Source organism: Tiliqua scincoides, chromosome 9 (assembly GCF_035046505.1).
Source record: "Tiliqua scincoides isolate rTilSci1 chromosome 9, rTilSci1.hap2, whole genome shotgun sequence".
Taxonomy (NCBI): Eukaryota; Metazoa; Chordata; class Lepidosauria; order Squamata; family Scincidae; genus Tiliqua; species Tiliqua scincoides.
Genome location: NC_089829.1, coordinates 8921886 through 8941166, shown reverse-complemented (window position 1 = coordinate 8941166; position 19281 = coordinate 8921886). Strand labels below are relative to the sequence as shown.

The window sequence follows — 19281 nt, the reverse complement described above, 5'->3', positions numbered from 1 at the left end:
CCCTTTTTTACTTTTAAACAAGTTGTGGGGAAAAGGACTGCAGCCATCCTGCCTGAGCTCCCTGACTGCCGTGCGTGTTGGGGCAGAAAATGGGGTTGCTTCTTGCCCCCCTTAAGCAGCTGGACAACTTTAGGGCTCATGCTCCCCCCTGGTTTTGGGAATAGCACAGGAGCCTGGCTACGGGGCGATTCTTGGCGGTGGATGACAGCTCAAGCCCTTTCCCGCCAAACTTACTGCACCACAGCAGTCGGCTGTACTTTTCCCGCCAAAACCGCGCCACAGCAGTCGGCTGTATTTTTTCCCTTCTAAGCCTGAGCTAACCATTGAGCTTTCTCCCCCCCCAAAGTACTCCCTCAGTGTTGGGGGGGGGGGATTTTTACCTCAGTAGCTGCTGCAGTTAGAGGACTGTTTAGCTCATGCCTGGGCACTTCCCTCTCCTCAGGATCTCAGCTGAGGGGTTTTCAGCCTGTTCCATCAGGTGTGGAGGCCGGACTCCTAAGAAATCATGAGGCTGCCAACTGTGTCGCCCCTGACGGAGGCACCAAATCCTGTTGGAACTGTATTGATAACAATATGCTGAGCTCACAATATAGAAATATCCCAAGATGCCCAGTTCACCCATAAGGCTCTTCTCTGACCAAAAGCCAGCATCTAAAAATCCCTCTTAGAGAACAGGCTAACTGTGGTATGTTCACAAGGGTAAACAGAAAGTCATAAATAAGAGCCATAAACAAATAAAAGGGATGCATAGAGGACCAGATCCTTTGTAATGGATATATCTGTAAACAAATTGCCGATGCGTATCGAATTGCCCTCCTGAACATCCTGAGGATCAAGATGTTGATCTGATAACCAAGCCAAATGTTTGTGGGACTGTTGGTCTGTTATTTTTCCCATGCTTGCCATGGATGTGTTTTGCTCTCTTTGTGTGCTCTTTTGTCCCCCCTCCCCTACCTAGTCTATCCTATAAAACCAGCATCATTGTAATTGTTCACGGTCTCTCCACGTGTGTGTGTTTGTGGAAGGCCCCGTTTGCAAACGAGTAAAACGTTAGAAGTCCTTTGAATTCTCCTGTCGCCTGTTTGTTTGCCTCTCCAAAAATCCAAAGAACCGTGTGTGTGTTCATTCGGGAACAGTATATCTCTTCACATCTCAAGCGGCGAGGCGGAGGGTTCAGGAGCTTGCAGACCTCCTGTCGCCCTTGCCCTGTGCCTTGGAGGGTCAGGCAGGCTTAAAAGCAATCTGGCGCCCAGCCTGACCCACGCTCCAAGCTTTGCCTTTTCTCTACAGCACTTGCTGAGGAGTGCCTTAAGGGCTCCATTTTGTGAGTCCTGCTTCCCTCAGGGCTTCCTGGGACATGGCAACATGCCTGAAGTCTCTGCTTTAGCATACGTAGGGTCATGTTCCCTTTCCCCAGAGCATTGGGGAAAGTGCTGGTTTGACTGGAGGTCGGCCTGAGAGGGGATTTGGGGCATCCTGGGGCAACTGTTTCTCCCCCATGGCAGGATTCCCCAGGCACAGGATGCCTGCCAGTGTCCCAGGAAGCACAAAATTTAGTGCAAAGCTGGGTTTAAGGGCTTGTGACTCAGACTGCGGCTGACAAATTGGGGCAACTCTTGAGGACTCAGCAGGGGGTGAGAGGACAGGACTTTACATCCTACAGGTTCAAGTGCCAGTGTTCACCTCTCCCGCCCCAATCTTCATTGGGGTCTATTTTCTCTAACTCTGAGGGGACTCCACTAAGATGTGCAAGTCTCAATCATCCTCTCCATCTTCCCTGCTGCCCCAAAGCTCCTACAGGGCAGTCAACACAAGAGGGTTCCAACTGCTAAAGGTGACTGGCTTCTTGAAATGGGCCCCACGGACTCCATATCCTCTAGGGAGGAAGGAGAACTCTTCGGGGAAGATGCCGCTAATAACGTGAACAGGATTTTACCAGTGTCCTATTTCCTGAACTGTTACCTAAGGCAACTAGGGGCGCAATCCAAACCTGTGCTGGAGCAGGCAAGCCAGGAGGCTTGCACTGCATCCAATGCAGGTTTGTTGGGTGCAGCAGCTCAGCCAGGGACAGGGGGAAGCTCTTCCCTTAAGGGCTGTGTGCCCCAATGGTTCTCCTTGGACCTGCGCCACCCCCAGAGGTGGCACAAGTCCAAGCAGAGCAGAGCAGCTTGAAGCCGCTCCGTTCTCCCTGGGGACGGGGGTTGAGATCCAGCATAACTGTGGGGTCCCTGCCCCACCCTGGGCTCCCCGTGCGCCGGCTGGGGCCACCCATCGCCAACCCTCCCCCTGCCCTAAAGCGCGCCACCCGCCTCCTCCCCGCCCCCCGCACCTACCTTTGCTGCTTGTGTCAGCACAGGTGCGCTGGCACAAGCGGCGGGGAGGAAGCCGCTGCGAAGGCTTCTACCGGCCTCCATGCGTCGGCGCATCTGGATGTGCCGATGCAGCTTCCTCCCACAGAGGCGCAAACGTGCTTTACGGCATGTTTGCGACCCTCTAGAGGCTCCTATATGGGCATAACTGCCGATTAGAATTGCGCCCTAGGTCTCTCAATCTTGGCTCAGAGCCTGGGTTACCTTCTGCCTCTGCCAGTCTAACCAGACCAGAGGCCAAGTGTCTGTTTTTCCTCTGGGTCCCACCAAGTCACCAGAGGTTCCCTTCCAGAGGCATTTAAGTCCATCTTGGAAGCAGAGTGGGCAACACCATCTCAGAAGAAGCATACCTCCAAATTGCTTGGTGAGCTTTATTCTCTGCCTCAGGTTACTCTGCAAGCTCCAAGTCAGTGCTCCCATTGCCACCTTGTCTTCACATGCAGTGATTCTGTCAGATTCTATCAGAGGGCGAAGGGGGACCGAGGGGCCTTTGTGATGCAAAGGACAGAGGTGGCTGTCAAGAGAGACTTAGAACCTCTTCTTATGCTTTCAAGGCAGCTGCCACTAACCTCCTAATGTCTAAAGCTACCTTTTTGGGGGCAGAAGAGCAGGCCATTTCAGACCACAACCTATCCCGGAGTGTCAAGAAGGTGCTGAGGAAAATTGCTTTGTAAGTAGCCTTTTCTACAGATGCCCCTCTTGATGCTTGTCAGTTTGCTGCAAGATCCATGGCCTCTGTCTTGGTGGCTAGAAGAAATGGTGGCTAGCTCCGACCCTGGGTTGTTGACACAGGTTCCCAGGCCAGATTGGTTGTCCTCCCCTTTGAAGGGAATAAAGCCTTTTGGGGAGCACAATATCCCATTCTGATTGAGAACAGGGGTCAGAGAGAGGTTTTGCCCACTCTTCGAAAGGACTATTCCAAATATAAATAACATCAGTCCTTTCATGGTCATGTTATGTGTAAAACTTGGGATCTGTCTTGAGAAGGACCTGAGGGAAAACTGCTGCAAGAGAGGAGGCTGCAGTACCAATGGAGGAAAGGTAGAGGCTGCTGTGTGCAGAGGCCTATAAAAGGGGCTGCACAAGGGAGAGCTGGGGAGACCACCAGGGAAAAGCTGCTATGAGGAGCCTTGGAGAGCAAGCTCTGTGGAGGAAGAAAGATCATCAGGCGAGCTGGGAGAGAAGGAGCTGCAGAGCAGAGCTGAAACCTGAGAGCTGAGGAGAGAGAGCTGCAGCAAGGAGCCCCTGAGAGCCAGGGAGCAACCAGCCAGCCTTTGCCTCAAGTCCTGCTGCCTCCTGCCTGCCTAGTGCCTGCCCCAGGTCCTCACTCAGTCAGGGAATTTGGAACAAGGGTGTTATCATTTTGGTTCAGGTTCCATTCCTCACAATAAAAGCCTTGAACTTACGTTAGTTTCAGTGGTCTCTGTCAATCCTGCATAACAGTCACAAGCTATCCTTTTGTCCCAAGTGTCAATCCAAGTTGAGATCTCAGTGGTCCAAGTTTAAGCCTCATCATCCCTGGGCAGATATCCAAACTCTGCATCCTCCAGCCAGAGCATCTAGCCTAAGATAATGCAACACCTGATGCTAGGTTTGCCTGAGTAGGTTAGTAGGACCCCATCACAGTTCTTATACTGATGGAGGAAAAGAGATTAACATGTGAGGCTTCTTATAGTAATAAATGGGGTGCTTTGGCAGTCCTTTCCAGCACATCAGGAGGCACTTCAAGGCTTTCCTGTCCCTCAGCCATTTGGGCAAGGGAATGGGTTACTGTTGGAGGAAATTATTATTAACATTATTATTAACTGTATTTATATACCGCTTTTCAACTAAAAGTTCACAAAGCAGTTTACAGAGAAAAATCAAATAACTAAATGGCTTCCTGTCCCAAAAGGGCTCACAATCTAAAAAGATGCAAAAGAATACCAGCAGACAGCCACCAGAACAGACACTTGCTGAGGTGAGATGGGCCAGTTACTCTCCCCCCGCTAAAAAAAAAAAAGGAGCACTCACTTGAAAAAGTGCCTCTTACCCAATCAGCAGGGGTTAATTAAAATTAAAAATAGTTTCCTCTTTGGGGGGAAGCAGAGTAGCTTAAGCAGCAGACCCTCCCCCTTTGGGTATCACCCAGGGATCCTCCCTCACCCGGCTGACTGCTAATCAATAAAAAAGACAAAGAGGCAATGGCTTGTTAAAGTTGCAAAAAAGAAGTTATTTACTTACAGTTCCATTGAGTGTATATTTACAGCATCTGATTAGGATCAGAGGTTCAGCTAACACTCAGAGATAGCAAGGCCCTGGAGCTGCCTCGCCCTGCATGCCTTGTGCTCATGATGGCCTAAGATAAGATAAGTCTTCACAATTTCATGTATTTTGGGGTATCCTGATTGTTGACTCCTGTCTTCCTACCCTCGTGTTAGAAAATTCAATAGTGGAGTGGTTTTGATCAACCCCCCCTCCGGTGACCAGGGTACCTTTGTGGGATTTAGATCTAGTTCTCAAGGCATTGACATGGCCTCCCTTCAGGCCTATGGCTACATATTTTTCCTCCAGAAAACTGCCTTTTTTAGTGGGAATAATATCATCTAGATGGGTGTCTGAACTGACAGATTTTTCTGTAGCTGGGACTTGTGTCTGTTTCAGAAGAACAGGGTGATTCACCTCACCAACCTTACCCAAGATTAATTCTTTGTTTCCCAGATTCTGTCTTTCTTTCCAAACCTTTCAACCCAGAGAGTGTGATTGGCACATTTTGGATGTGTGCTGGACAGGGAGTATATCTCCAGAAACTCTACCTTCAGACATATGAAAGTTACTGTTTTTGCTGCACAAGGCAAACGAGCAGAGATTTAAGGTTTTTCCATCTACCATCTCCAGATGGGTAAGGGATGTGATAGTGGAGGCCTACAGGGCTCATGGAAGGGACCTGCCTCAGGGCATAGTTGCTCATTCGCTAAGGGGTGCTGCTACCTCTAGCATTCAGGACATTTTTTGTCTTTGGAGATGGTTTGTAGAGCAACCACCTGGAGCTCCCCCCCCCATATGTTCACAAAGCACTACTAGGCAGATGCCGATGCTTCCAGGGTCGCAGCCTTTGCCAGGCGCGTTCTGCAGAGCATAGTTTCAGATGCTTCGGGCAGCTCCCACCCTTGAGGAGGCACAGCTTGGGCATTTCCCAGATGTCAAGGACTGACCCTGCCATGGAGATTCCACAGAATCCATGGAGATTCCACCAGAGAAAGACAGCAATATAGAAATATAGATTTTCAATATAATATATGAACAGCTCTTACGATATCCAAATGCGATCCTGGCCTCTGTGTCGGTCGAGGCCAGAACCACTAAAAGGGGAGATCTGAGCTTACCTGTGAATTCTCCTTCTCTGTGGTCTCCATGGCAGGGTCAGTCCTTGACATCTGGGAAGCTCCTCCCTCTCAGGCATGGACATCTACCTGAGCAAGTCCGAGTTGATCTGGGGAGGGGCTATCAAGGCTTTTGTAGTCAGGGGAATCAAGGGAGCCCCTCCCCTCAGGAAGACTTTGTAACCTGACCTGCCTGCCTGAGAGGGAGGAGCTTCCCAGATGTCAAGGACTGACCCTGCCATGGAGACCACAGAGAAGGAGAATTCACAGGTAAGCTCAGATCTCCCCTTTTGTTCATATATTATATTGCACTGTGCAGCATGGCCTTTCCCAGTTTGAAGAGACATTTGGCCAACAGACTGAGGCAAAGAGGCAAAGAAGGAAGGCCCATAGCCAGGGAGACAGACCAGGGACAGACTGCACTTGCTCCCAGTGTGGAAGGGATTGTCACTCCCGAATTGGCCTATTCAGCCACACTAGATGCTGTTCCAGAACCACCATTCAGAGCGCAATACCAGTCTTTTGAGACTGAAGGTTGCCAACAATATACAAGATACAGAATAGCTGGGGCACAATTCTGTGTGAATGCCTTCATGTACACTTCCCCATCATTGGTGCTGATGACCCAAATTGAGCAGCTTCACTCCCATATGCTGTTTGTGTGTGTGTGTGTGTGTGTGTGTGTGTGAGAGAGAGAGAGAGAGAGAGAGAGAGAGAGACCCTATCCAAGCCAGGACTGAGCATGAGCGGATCCATATCCTGTCTGCAAGCAGCACAGGCCAAAAAGAATTGAAAACAAGAGAGGAAGCAAGAAAGAAAAATGTTCTCTGCAGTGCTGAAGACCCGTGGATGCTGCTACACTCTCTCACATGCTTCAGATACTTCAGTGAAATTAAGTAAGTGAATAATCAGAGAAAATCAGTGGTCCCCCATCTAACAGCACAATCCTAACCCCTGGGTTAGGCCTGCGCAAGTCACTTGTGCCATCCTGGGGGTGTCACAAACGTGCCAAAAGGCATGTTTGTGCCAACTTTAGAGTTGGGGAGGTCAGTGCAAGGACTTGCGCTGGCCTCCCCATGCTTGATCCAGGCCCGGCAGGGTAAGTTTGCATCAGTTGAGCTCAGCCAACGCAGGGGTCTGGGGGGAGGGAAGTTTACGGGCGGGGAGGGCAGGTGGCATGCGGGAGGTGGGCCAGGATTCAGCAGTTATGCCAGATCCTGACCCTGTTCCTGAATGGTGTGGGCCTCTGGTTGCTCTACTCTACTTGGATTTGCACCACCTCCTGAGATGGCTCAGATCCGAGTAGACCCATTGAGGCTTGTGCAGCGTGATGCATAGGGTAAGGGGAAAGTTTTCCCCTTGCCTCAGGTTGCGCTGATTCTGGTCCCAAACTGACACTAGATGTAGTGCAGGCCTGCTAGCCCACCGGATCCAGCACAAGTCAGGACTGAGCCCTAAAAGTGCCAGTGGGCACCAAGGAATTGGAGGGGGGGTGTTGAAGGACTGGGGTTGGGATCAAATCAGGTGGGGTCTCCGTGGCCCCCTTCCCTGCTGCTTTTTTTTCCCATAGGCCTTTCCAAGATCAACAGAACATTGACTAGAGCAGAGGGAGATGGATCCATGTTCCCAGTCTTGTCTGGTTGGAATACCCTTTCCAGGTTCAAAGCCTTTTGGGGAGACAGTAGATACAGTCCAAACAGAGAACTGAGACAAGAAGAAGGTGCTTCCAGTGGCAAGCAAGGAAGGGTATACAAATCTTCCCATTCCTTTTGAACCTCCAGCTAGGCTTAATGGTTCAGGGAGCAGAGCAATATCCAAGTGAGGTAGAGAACCAAACTGTCCTATAAGACCAGCAGGTCAGTAGGGGGAGGGCCCTCTTCAGCAACTGCAAGGGGAAAGGGGGTCAGCCATCATCATCGTTAGTCAGGGCTGGATCACACACCCTCACCCAGGCATCCTATACTCAGCTGTGTGGAGGCTGTGCCAAGGACTATTCAGAAGCAGTGTTAAATAACATGCTCTTCGAAAAAAGATCCCCCACTAACAAGATATAGAACTATACTTGAAGGGTTTTTACAACCTGGTGTTTGAGTAGACAGATCGATTCTGTGAGACCCAAGGTGAAGGATCTCCTTGAATTCCTTCAGACTGGTCCCAATAGGGTTTGAGCACAGCCACCCTCAGATGCCAGGTGTCGGCCATAGCCTCTATACTTGGTTATCCAGGGGAAGCGCTCTCTCATCCCACCCCCACATACTTACATACTTACATTTCTGAAGGGGGCAGCCCTCATAAATCCTCCACCAATTCCTCCACTGGGCTCTCACTCTGGTGCTTAAGGCACTTACCAGACATCTGTTCAAACCCATGGCCATTTGTCCCTTATGACAGCTCTCCCAGAAAACTGCCTTTAGATGTGGAGAGGGTGTTAAGTTTTTATGTCTCAAGGACAGCTCTCTTTAGACGATTGGAGGCGATGTTTGTCTCCTATAAAGCCACCGAGCTGCAAGCTGCTGGATGGTACACAGGAATCCAGCACAGGAGAGAGTCTTTTTCCACTTGCACAGGTTAACCTGCATTGAAAGCACACCTGGGAACATGGGGCAGGACTGAGCTTTGCAGTCACCAGGAGGATTTCCCTTCAACCAGATACATTCTTCCTTTAGCAGAACACACATGTGCAGCACAATCCTAAGGGGAGTCACAAACATGCTATAAAGTATGTTTGTGCCTTCTCATGAGCAAGCTGCGACAGCGCACGGAGGTGCGCCGGCACACAGAGGCTGGATTCAGCTTGTGGCAGCTTGTGTGGCGAGCCTTGCGTAGGCCCAACTGGGCCAACACAAGGCTCTATGGTGGGTGGGGAGGAGGCAGGGAGGAGGTGGGAAAGAAGCATTCCTGGGCAGGGAGAGGGCAGGTGGTGGGCTGCCCCAGAGGGGAGTGGGAGGCAGGGCTTGGCTGTTCTAGCACAGGGTAGGATTATGCTGTAAGTTGACTAACCTGCAATTACTCAGACATCTGGATCCTTTTGAAACCAACATTGCATTCTCTATCTTCCAGCTTCAGTTTGGAAATCACTGAATAACGTGATTGCTAAACCACTGAAGCAGGGCAAAAAACAAAAACAAATAGCTTCTGAGCTTTGCCATTAAGCAAGAAAGCAAAGGTGGGTGCAGGGCTGTTGCCTCTATACTTACTGGAGAGACGTTGCTGAGGCAGGACTCAGTTTGCCTCTGATGCCGAGAGGGATGTCTCCAGTGTGATCTCCTGAGCAAACGGGATGGCACTTGCTAAAGTTCTGATGGTTCTGTCCTGGTATATCTTCACCTGCATTTCTACCCTGATGTTTCCATGGACCGTTTATTATGCCATCACCAGGACAGACTTGCCTCCTGGATTCAAACAACGTGTAATACTACAAGCTATGGATATAGTGCGTGATTGCGCATTTGGTTTGGTAAGCTTACTTGCACTTTATATATATCCTTGTTCTGTTAAGTTGCTCACAGGAGATGCAGGGCACACCGTATTCTCACAAATTGACCTGCAGTGGCTAGGAGAGAGGAACACGAAGTAGTCTTGTAAGTGCCTAAATGAGGGTTGTGGCTGATCTGCATCATGAAGAGAAACACCATCATGTGGGAAACGAAATGTGAGTGTAGAGGCTGTCTTTGCCAGGGTGTTTGCTTTGCCCATGGAATGCTCTAGTTTCAATCCAAGGCAGCATCTCCAGGTTGGTCAGGGAAGGAGCCTGAAGCCCAGGACAGCTGCTGCCAGTCAGTGCTTGACAGTACTGAGCTAGATGGATCAAGGGTCCATGGGGTCTGTCTAGTGAAAGCTGAGTAGCCCTGCCAAGCAGTGAAGCTCCAGGAGCTTCCAGACTAAATGACCTCACAATAAGTGATATGATGGTTAGGAAGGAAGAACAGCCTTTTCCCCTTTAAGGGAACAGGGTTTTTTTTAATGGGGATGTCAGGGGACAGTCCACCTGAGAGCTCCTGACTTATCTGCGGGGGATGAGGGGCAGCATCCAACCCCGAGCTGTCATACAAGAGCCCCTGCTGCTACTGCCATCCCTAGAGGGCCACCTGGAGGCGGTGAGCGCTTGCCAAGCAGGGCCTCCAACCGCAGCCCCAGCAGGGAGGGTGAACAAGGCATAGCCTCCCAGACTGCCCCCCGCAGCCAACCAAGACACTCCTTTAACCAGGGCAAGTAGCAGGAGGAGCAGCCGCTGTTCACGTCCCCCACCTGCTGCCAGGACCCCAGGAAACCTTGGGGCTTCCCAGGACGCCTGTGGCAAGGACCTTGCCAGCTAGAGACGCCCACAGCAGGCCCCGCTCTCTGGGTGAGGACCCCCTGTGTTTGAGGACGCCATGAGGATGCATTGTGAGCCCTGGCAATGGGGCGGGCACCTTCTCCACCAGGGCAGGCAAGAGAGGAGGCAAAGCACCCCCGACCTGACAGACAACTGCCTGCTATCCCATTAGACACCACCAGGGAATATGCAGGGGGAAAGGAGGCTGGGGTCACTTTAAGGATGTCTGGCAGGAAGGGGGAGAAGTCGGGTGGAGCTGATAAGCTCCATAAAGCTGGGGTTGGCCAGTGATGATGAGGAGTCTGAGGACAGGTGAGGCAGGCAGAGGTTACCTGCCTGGGAACCACTGGCTTGCCTCAAGACCCAGGCAGGGGATCAGGGTGCATTCAACAACCCCCCCCCCAATAGACTGAGGCCTCGCTGAGCTTCCCCTACAGAGCCACTGAAGGTTAGGAGCAAGCCATACCTGTGGGACCATCCACCAGCTCAGCAATGTTGAGTGGTACCCTGGACCAGAGGCCTGACAAGGGAAAAGGGGCAGCTGTGTTCCATTCTTTCAGCCTGGGTAGATTATAAGAATGGTCTTTGGAGAGTCACTCTTTGTCCTCTGCCTGCTGTGGTTAACTCTCTGTTCTTTGAAAAGAATTCTGGACTAAGAGGAATTCAGGTCAGGATTAAATAGGTTTTAAATTATGGTTGAAATCGTTTCCTGTTAAACGCACTTTGTCCCCTTCTGTTCTCAAGTGGCCTTTTTAGAGGTGGGCAGTCCGTGCGCCTCCCTGGCCCTCTGAAAGACTTCTGAAAACAGGAAGTAGCAATTTTCAGCCTTTCCAAGGGACAGGAAGGCTATGTGCTACTTTCCCAACCCTCTAAAAGCCTTCTGAGTCCTCAGGAAGGCTGAAAACCGCTATTATTGGAGGCATCAAAAGGCAAAGTGCGTTTAACAGGAAAAAATTTCAACCATAATTTAAAACTTTTAATCCTGACCTGAATTCCTCTTAGTCCAGAATTCTTGGAGGATTGGGGACAAGGCACATAGCCTCCATGGCTCTCCAGAGGGCTCTGAATGGGGGTGGGGTGCAGGGTGGGGCAGGTGAGGAAGGTGACACCAGCACCAGAAACATGGCACTCTGGGGCATTTGCCCCCCCCCCCCCCGCACTCTGCTGGGATTTTAAACTGTTTGCTCTGTGCTTATTATGCATTTATTTTATATTTTATTGCTGGCTGCATTTGAGCCACCAGATAATTGTGCTTGTTATAAAAGTATTTTACTATGTTCTGAGTATTTCTATATGCATAGCTTTTATTATTTATAATGTGAGAGCAAAGGGGTGAGAGCTAAAGATGCACCCAGGCTACATGGGAGAACATTCCCCCCCCCCAAATATTTATCACTTAAAGCCATAATACATAAAAAAAAATAACATGGATGCTAATGTCTCTTGATTTGCTTTCTCTACGTTGCTTTGAAATTAGGGGAAGTTTCTCGAAAAACTTGGCATCTGCCACAAGCTTGCATTAGTGCGGTTGACATTCGATGGGATACCACCATTACAGAACTCCAACCTGCTCATCATGGATCTGATTTTTGACGACGTCCCAGTGAGGGTGTACTGGCCCAAAACACCAGTTGCTGGCCAAAAGAGAGGAATGCTCTACCTTCATGGTGGAGCTGGCCTGGTTGGGAGCATCCGTAAGTTCCTTTGAGGGAAACTACTTTGGGGGGGCGGGGGATTTCATGGCTATTTTAAAAAAAAAAAATGACAGTCCATCATAATAGCATTTTGCAAAATATGTACCTATTAATCTGCTCAAAGGGAAATTGTTGAATTTGTGCATCTTCCAAATGTGGTTTAGCTACATGATTTCAGTGCGATTCTGTTCACAGATAATTGTAGGAAAGTCATTTGAAGTGGTGCACAAGGTTCAACACAACCCAGAATGAAGACATAAGAGATTTGTGAATCTAGGAAGGAATGACAGCCTTATGGGATCTGCAACAAGATAAATAAGTTTTAGGGCTCAGTCTTACTCCCACTAGCCCATAATATGCAGTGGTGCTGATGGACCCTGTGCTCTCCCTGCTTTGGGGAGAGGACCAGACGGCTAAGGAAGGTAAGTAAAAATATTACCTCCTCTTAAGCCACCTGGTCCACAATGATTCTCCATAGAACTATGCCAACTCTTTAGCTGGTGTAAGCCCAAGAGGACTCAGGGCAGGTTGGGATGGGAAGAGGGGGATAGGTGCTTGGTGTGCCTGGCTGCAACCAAGATTTCCCCCTCCCTTCCCTGAAATACCCCCATCCTAAGTCTCTCCCCAGCCTGTTCCTCTCCTGAAGCACCCCTGCTGCCAACCTTTCTGCTCCAGTGGGGGAAGGGGGAAATTCTGTGAGCCAGTGTGGTGCCTGCACTAGGCCTCTGGCCATTCTCATTGTCACGACCTGCACACAGAATGAGGGAGTGAATTTTGCACCATTGTTTCAGGATCATGAGATCAGCCAACAAAACCGATAGGTGGGTCATTTTGGACAGACATAAAGAGAGAATTCTTCACTCACTGTGTAATTTATTTGGGAAATCCATTGGTACAAGATGTGCTGGTGGCCTGTAGCTTGGATTGCTTTGAGGGGTGATGAGAAGTGCGTGGAGGACCAGTCACTGCCCAGTGTCTTGATGGCTTGCTCAGAAAAACACAAATGGAAATACAGGTGATGTTACTGATGTTCCAACCAGTGATGGCCCACATATGTGACAGCTGCCACTGGTCCTTGTCCCCCTCCCCAAGCCTCCAAAACCAAGGGGACCATTGCCTCCAGAGGCTTTTTTAGCCCTGCAAGGCTTCCCCGGGCCTCCTAATGCCTAATAAAGCAAAAAATGTCACTTTTGTTTCCTAATAGGAAAGTCACATTTTCTTGGTTGTTTCAGCCATTCTGAGCCTCCCAGAGGCAGCTCAGACATGTGCTGCCTCTGCGGGGCTCCGAAAAGTCTCCAGAGGCAAGGCACAGCTCCCCTCAGCTTTGAAGGTTTTGTTTAACATCAAGCCTCTCTTGACAACAGGGGTGCCGGACCACATCCCTGTCATTAAGCGATGCACAACTGTGTATGTTTGGTTTATTTTAAGGATTAAATAAGGTTACACATAAAAGAGCAGGCAATTGGACAGTGATAGAACACAAAATAATGAAACCAGCTTCCTAAGAACTTACAGACCCTAACCCTCTCCCAGTTAGGTATCTCAAAGCTTACTCTACACCAGGTCTGCATCCTATCTCACTCACAGCATCTGACCAGGTAGGCATTCATGACAGAATGGTAAAGCAGTCATACCCCCTTCCAACTTTATACCCAACTCTCAGCTCACAACGAATAGAAAGTCAGAACCTTCTGAAACTTCCAGAAGGCTTTATAACCTGGAAAACTACTTACTCCTGCCTCCTCCCAACCAGAAGACACAGTTGTATCTCATGGCCAATCAAGGTGTCCTTGGCTATTTAAAACAAGCTGTGCAGAACTAGGCTCTTTGCTGCCCAGATCTTTGAATGGTTGCTCCCAGACCAAACAAACAATTCCTTTTTTCAGCATGTGATTGAGCTGCTTTCCCAAAATGGAAACAGCTAGGTCCAGGATGACAACAGGCTGAAGCCTTATAATACTCAACCAGATTTTCACCTTCTTGGGATACCCTTGTTGCAAGGTCAAAATCAAACTCAAAATCAAACTCGGTAGGCAAGAGTGGTGATTGTCTGCAAGCTTTATTTCATTGCCAGCAAGGGGCTTCTCAGGGACTCCTGTCCAAAGTGAAGAGAGCAATGAGAGCCATGTGGGAGCTCTCAGAGAAAGCAATTTTCCAGTGTGAGCCTCTCACTTATATTTGATTCTGGCTCCTTTGTTTGAGGAGTCTTAAACTTCTCATTGGCTGGTGTGTGACATCAGAGATGGAGGGCTTTCTCAGGGTTGGCCACATATAACTTTACAAGCATTTGATTGGTTGGTTTCAAGTTACAGACTCCAAAAAAGGCAAATACATACATTTAGACATATAGAATTTAAAGATTTCAAAAACCACTAGATGGCACTGTTTACTCATTTACTGGTCTTTGGTATGTCTCTGCTCTTATCTTTTACTACTCTTTACTGGTTTGACCTTGGTAGAGCTACCAGTGTTATCTTTCCAAATTCCTTTCTGTCTGGTCTCATCAAACACTGTGGGCTTTCTGCCAACCTCTGTTTAAACTAAGCCCTTTGGTCTGTCTTCTATTTCATGTGTGATTCTCTATATGTGACATGTTGCTGTGATGTATAGTGGTATAAACATATATTTAATACAAGACAAACTAACCTCTTATTGTAAAAAGGATTTTAAGAGACTTTTCTCATTTATTTTAACTAAATCTAGCTCCTTCTGTCAGCTTTTAGTTCAGACAGAGGCTCTAATGATGTTTGGTTTAATTGGGGGACTTTTTCAGGAATGTTACTGCTTATCTGTTCCTGTTTAGCTGGTTTCTGCAGGTGTCTGTATCTTAGAAAACTCTATTTTTCATTAGCAACTGATAAACTGTCCTTGCCAAGGCCTTTCTATCTAATGTTGCTAGTTTTCCTCATTAAAATGTTTCTAACCTGTGTATAACCTTTGGTTTTCTCGCTTCTTGGTGCCAAGAGATATAACTTTTCCCAATTAATTGTTGCAGGTGCATCCTGCTTCCTGGCTACTCCTTATTTGTTCTCTCGTATGTTGTATCTAAATCTGTCACTTTGAGTTGTAACTCAATAGTTCCAATTAAAAGTATCAGGCAGGACCTTGAGTCTACAGAGGAGATACAGAGTTAGGAATGCTCTTGCTTAAGGTAAGAGTCTTATCTGTGAGGAGTAACTTTATACCACATTTCAGAGTCTCCTTGTTAGACTCTTTTTAATTAACTTTTGCAAGACATCTGCCTCTCAAGGTTACATTTTCAGACTTGTGACTTTAAGCCTTTTTAATAGCTTTTTCACCTTTCTGTGTATTTTATGCTATTATTAACTTTCAAACAATAAAACTTATTCCTAAACTATTACATCCTTATATATGTGTGTTAGTTACACTCTATAACTATTAACTATTGAAGAATATTTGGCATGCATGCTAACTTAGTAATTTATTTGACACTTCTGTGATGCTCTGGTGTAAATAACTCTCTCAGTATTCATAAAATTGTCCTTCTGAAAATACAATGTTTTAAAATGGCAAAACTGTTTTTGTTTTCCTTTTTTGATTTAAAAGGGAACTAATAGAATAATAGGTTTAAAAAGCCAAAAATGTTCTTTTTCCATGTGTTTTCATCTGTCCACTTGTTTTGTCATTCAAGCTTGGGAGTGTATTTCACTCCCTTTTTCATGAAGCGTTCATCTTATCTGATGCTTTGGCAGTTTGCCAAGAGACATTCCTTGAGACTAATTAGCAGCCAGCTTGCATTTTGCAGACAGAGACCAAAAAAATGTTTGGGTTTTTTTTTTGGTTCTCAACATATAAGCATGCTAAACAAATAAACACTTTTCCTTATTTCCTAAACATATAAACCAATAATTTGTTTTAAACTAATTTAGCTATAAACACCCATAACATAGCATAAACATTATTAACATAAGTAAATATTTGCATAAATGATTAGTTTTAGCTTGCTTTCATGGCCTTGTCTCATCCTGCCCTTCCAGGAGATGTGGCCAGGGATTGAGTCCAGAATCTTCTGCATGCAGGGCATGTTCTCTGTGACTGAACTGCTAGCCTTCCTTCTAATTTCCTTTTCTTTCATTAACCTGCTTTTATTCCTCTTAATGGTTAAAACAAAATAATGGAATCATATCTACTCCCAGTGCCTTCCCAACCTCATGATTTCTACATGAAAAAAATCCCCTGAGGCTTTTATCTCTTCATCGATGTTCATAGAACTTGTCCAATAATCTCCCTTGGAAAAACGTGTTTTTCAGGAGGATATGAACGAATCTGTCGCAGTATTGCCCAAAGAAGTGATTCTGTGGTTGTAAGTGTTGGGTAAGTGACTTTGTATTTCTTTGTGTTAGAAAAGAGTATGTGGTTCTGGAGTTGAGGATTGGCTTATAAGTAAGCTTGGAATGTCTGCCTGTCTGAATAGAACAGCCTCTCTCCCTGGTGCAGAGTCAGTGTGTGTGAGGCCAGAAAGGGGCAGCTTTAGGTTGACCAACTTACCACTGCAGGAATTACTTCTCTAGGAACTAAGCAGATCTAAAGGAGACCACAACAATTTTTGCTTCATCCCAAGCCTTAGGTACAACCTCTATGTTCAGAATTCTGTTGATTGTGTTCACGGTGGGGGGGGGGGGTATCCAATCTCATCAAAAGGAGTATCAAAATGATAAATGTGGATCATTTTTGCCATTGCTTTAGGTATCGTTTAGCTCCTGAGCATCCACATCCAATCAAGCTAAGAGACTGTCTCACAGCTGCCATACACTTTCTGAAGCACGCCAAGGATTACGGAGTTGACCCCAATCGCATTATTATTGGTGGGGACAGTAGTGGTGGCACATATTCTACAGCGGTTGCCCAAGAACTGGTGTCCCGAGCGGATCTCCCAAGGCTCCGAGCACAGATCTTGATATACCCATTTCTCCAGGCACTAGATATCAATTTGCCTTCCTACCAGCAGTACCACTCAAGCCCTATTTTATCCAAAAAATTGCTTGTGATTTTTTATTTCATGAATCTTGCTCTGAAACCTAGAGGTGTGAATGCAATTATGAAAAATGCCCATGTTCCTGAGGCCATGAGGGTGAAGTACAGTAAGTGGATTAATGCCAACCTCATTCCGGCCGAGTTCAAGATCAAGGCCTCTGAGCCCCCAGTGCTTGCCTCGTTTTCAGAAGTACTGTACGAAGTGTGCAAGGCAGCACTTGAGACCAGGTTTTCCCCACTTCTAGCTGATGATGAGGTTATCCAGCAACTGCCTGAGACTTTCCTTTTGACCTGCGAATATGACATTCTCAGGGATGATGGACTTTTGTACAAGAAACGCTTGGAGGACAACGGTGTGCCAGTGACCTGGTACCATGCTCGGGATGGTGTGCATGGAATGTTACTACTACTTAATTATCCATTTCTGGAATTTCAAAACTTAAAGGACTCTTTGAATCAAGTATTGCATTTTTTAGAAGGTCTCTAACAAAAATCAATGTTCATGCAAAGTGGTAGTTTCCTGTTTCTGCATAAGAACAGTCATTTGCTTTCAGTAACCAGAATCATCTGATGATGAATTGTTTGACCATAAGTCCTACATGTTGTCCCTCTGAAGGAGAAGCTTTTTCACTATTGATGGTAATGATCAGAAGCTTTAAAAGAAAAAAGAAAAAAAGCACAGGCACAGTGGATAAGTGGGATTCCCTCCTCACCTTTGCCTCCAGAGGCTCTTTTGAGTCCGCTCGTGTCCACTTGTGGCCTCTGTGGGCTCAGAATGGCTAATGCAAGCAAAAGAAAGTGATATTTTTTGCAAAACCAGCAGTGGTGTTATGCTTTTAAAAGGCATTATGAGAGTCAGGGAAAGCCAAATAAAGATTGAGCTTTCTGGAAACTGTATAAGTCAAAGCACCCTGTCTTTGTCAGATAGAGACTTGGCTTTTTGCTCTGCTCTATGCTCTGCTTTTCTCTTATTTCCAAGTGAACCATTGAATAAAAGTGTTCAAACATGCAATGTGTATTGGCCTCGCATCAGGTGCTGATCAAGCTTACTAGAAGTACCTGGCTGACATTCAGATGAGAACAAAGTAGCAGCAATCAATTTGATGTGTCAGGTCTGCAAACAAAAATTATGGAATATGCTGGAATTTGGCTTGCTTGGGCGCAAGGCAAAGCTTTGACCAAAGTGGAGTCAGTGGCTGGTAATGTTCAGCAGATGCTACTCCAGAGCAAAGCACACAAACTCCCAAGGAAACCCGTGAAGTTGGCAGATGGACTTGGCTCAGAAAAAAGCAAACAGAACATAATCAAGTCAAATAAGTCACAGAACATAATCAAGTGTTTAGCTTGAATTTCAGTGCCTATTGGTAGCATCTTGCAGTGTCTCGGGAAGCCTGGCCCCTGTACTCACTGGCAAGAAAGTGGGTGTGCACCTGGCCCCTGTGTTGATACTTGACTCTCATTGAGGTGAGGCAAGAGGACTTAGTTTGTACGCTGACCAGCACGACCAGAGTCTGACTACTGCCTGAACTCCTAGAGAGCTTCTGTGGGCCTCTGTTCACAGAGCTGAGTGAGACAGACTGCTGGTCTCATTAGCTGAAGGCTCCTTCTTACGTTCATAGCAGCATTCAAACAGATGTGCACACCCAACTTTGGAAGGACCCTCAACTTAGTGCTAGGAGCTCCTCTGGAATTTGCAAATCCAGGGAGAAATTCAGCAGAGAAGGAATTCAAAATCCACCCTCCTCCCTGTTTTGGGTTGCTTGAGAAGAGCGTAGAAGCAAACAGATTCCTTTGGTTCTTTGGTGACACCTGCTGACCATTGGGACTCCTGACAACGGTATCCATCACCCCAACTCTTCTTTTTCACATGTAGGATGAAATACTACAACCCGGGACCCTTGCCCTGTTGTTGTTGTCATCACAGGCATACTTGGAGGAGGGCCGGGGGCAAATGGCCTGGGGCATCCAGGGGGGCAGCGCCTTTTTTTTTTTTTTTTTTTAAGCAGGACTTTCCAAGGCCTTCTGAGGGCTTGGGATGCCATCCACGACCTCCCTGGCAACCAGAAAACCTTCTGTGGCCTGCAGAGAGTCTAAAAAATCATTTCCAACTTTTGCCAAAAATTGCTAAGACCAGGGCCACAAAATGCTGTCCCTTATGCCACCTGTGCAGCACACCCACCAGGTGGGTATGGAGGCCTTCTGAGGGCTGGGGAGGCCGTGGCCCATGGGACAGCATTATCCAGTGGAATCTCCATGGCAGGGTCAGTCCTTGACATCTAGGAAGCCCCTCCATCTCAGGCAGGCAGGTCAGTCTACAAAGTCTTCCTGAGGGGAGGGGCTCCCTCGATTCCCCAGACTGACCTTGTCTCTAGGCAGGCTTGTCTCTAGGCTGGGTGTTTTCTTGGTCAGCTTACCTGACCTTCAACACTGTTTTTTTCCTTGGGTTTTGGCCCCTTTTTTACTTTTAAACAAGTTGTGGGGAAAAGGACTGCAGCCATCCTGCCTGAGCTCCCTGACTGCCGTGCGTGTTGGGGCAGAAAATGGGG

At 47.5% G+C, this 19281-nt stretch overlaps 1 protein-coding gene across 1 annotated transcript; it reads left to right on the top strand.

The window, feature by feature from the left end:
* The first annotated feature begins 9747 nt into the window (after window positions 1-9747).
* Window positions 9748-17222, top strand: LOC136660281 (arylacetamide deacetylase-like 3). The gene is made up of 4 exons (XM_066637409.1): window positions 9748-9828; window positions 11524-11740; window positions 16012-16075; window positions 16448-17222. Exons 1-4 carry the CDS (start codon window positions 9748-9750, stop codon window positions 17220-17222), a joined length of 1137 nt encoding a protein of 378 aa, XP_066493506.1.
* Window positions 17223-19281: the final 2059 nt, after the last annotated feature.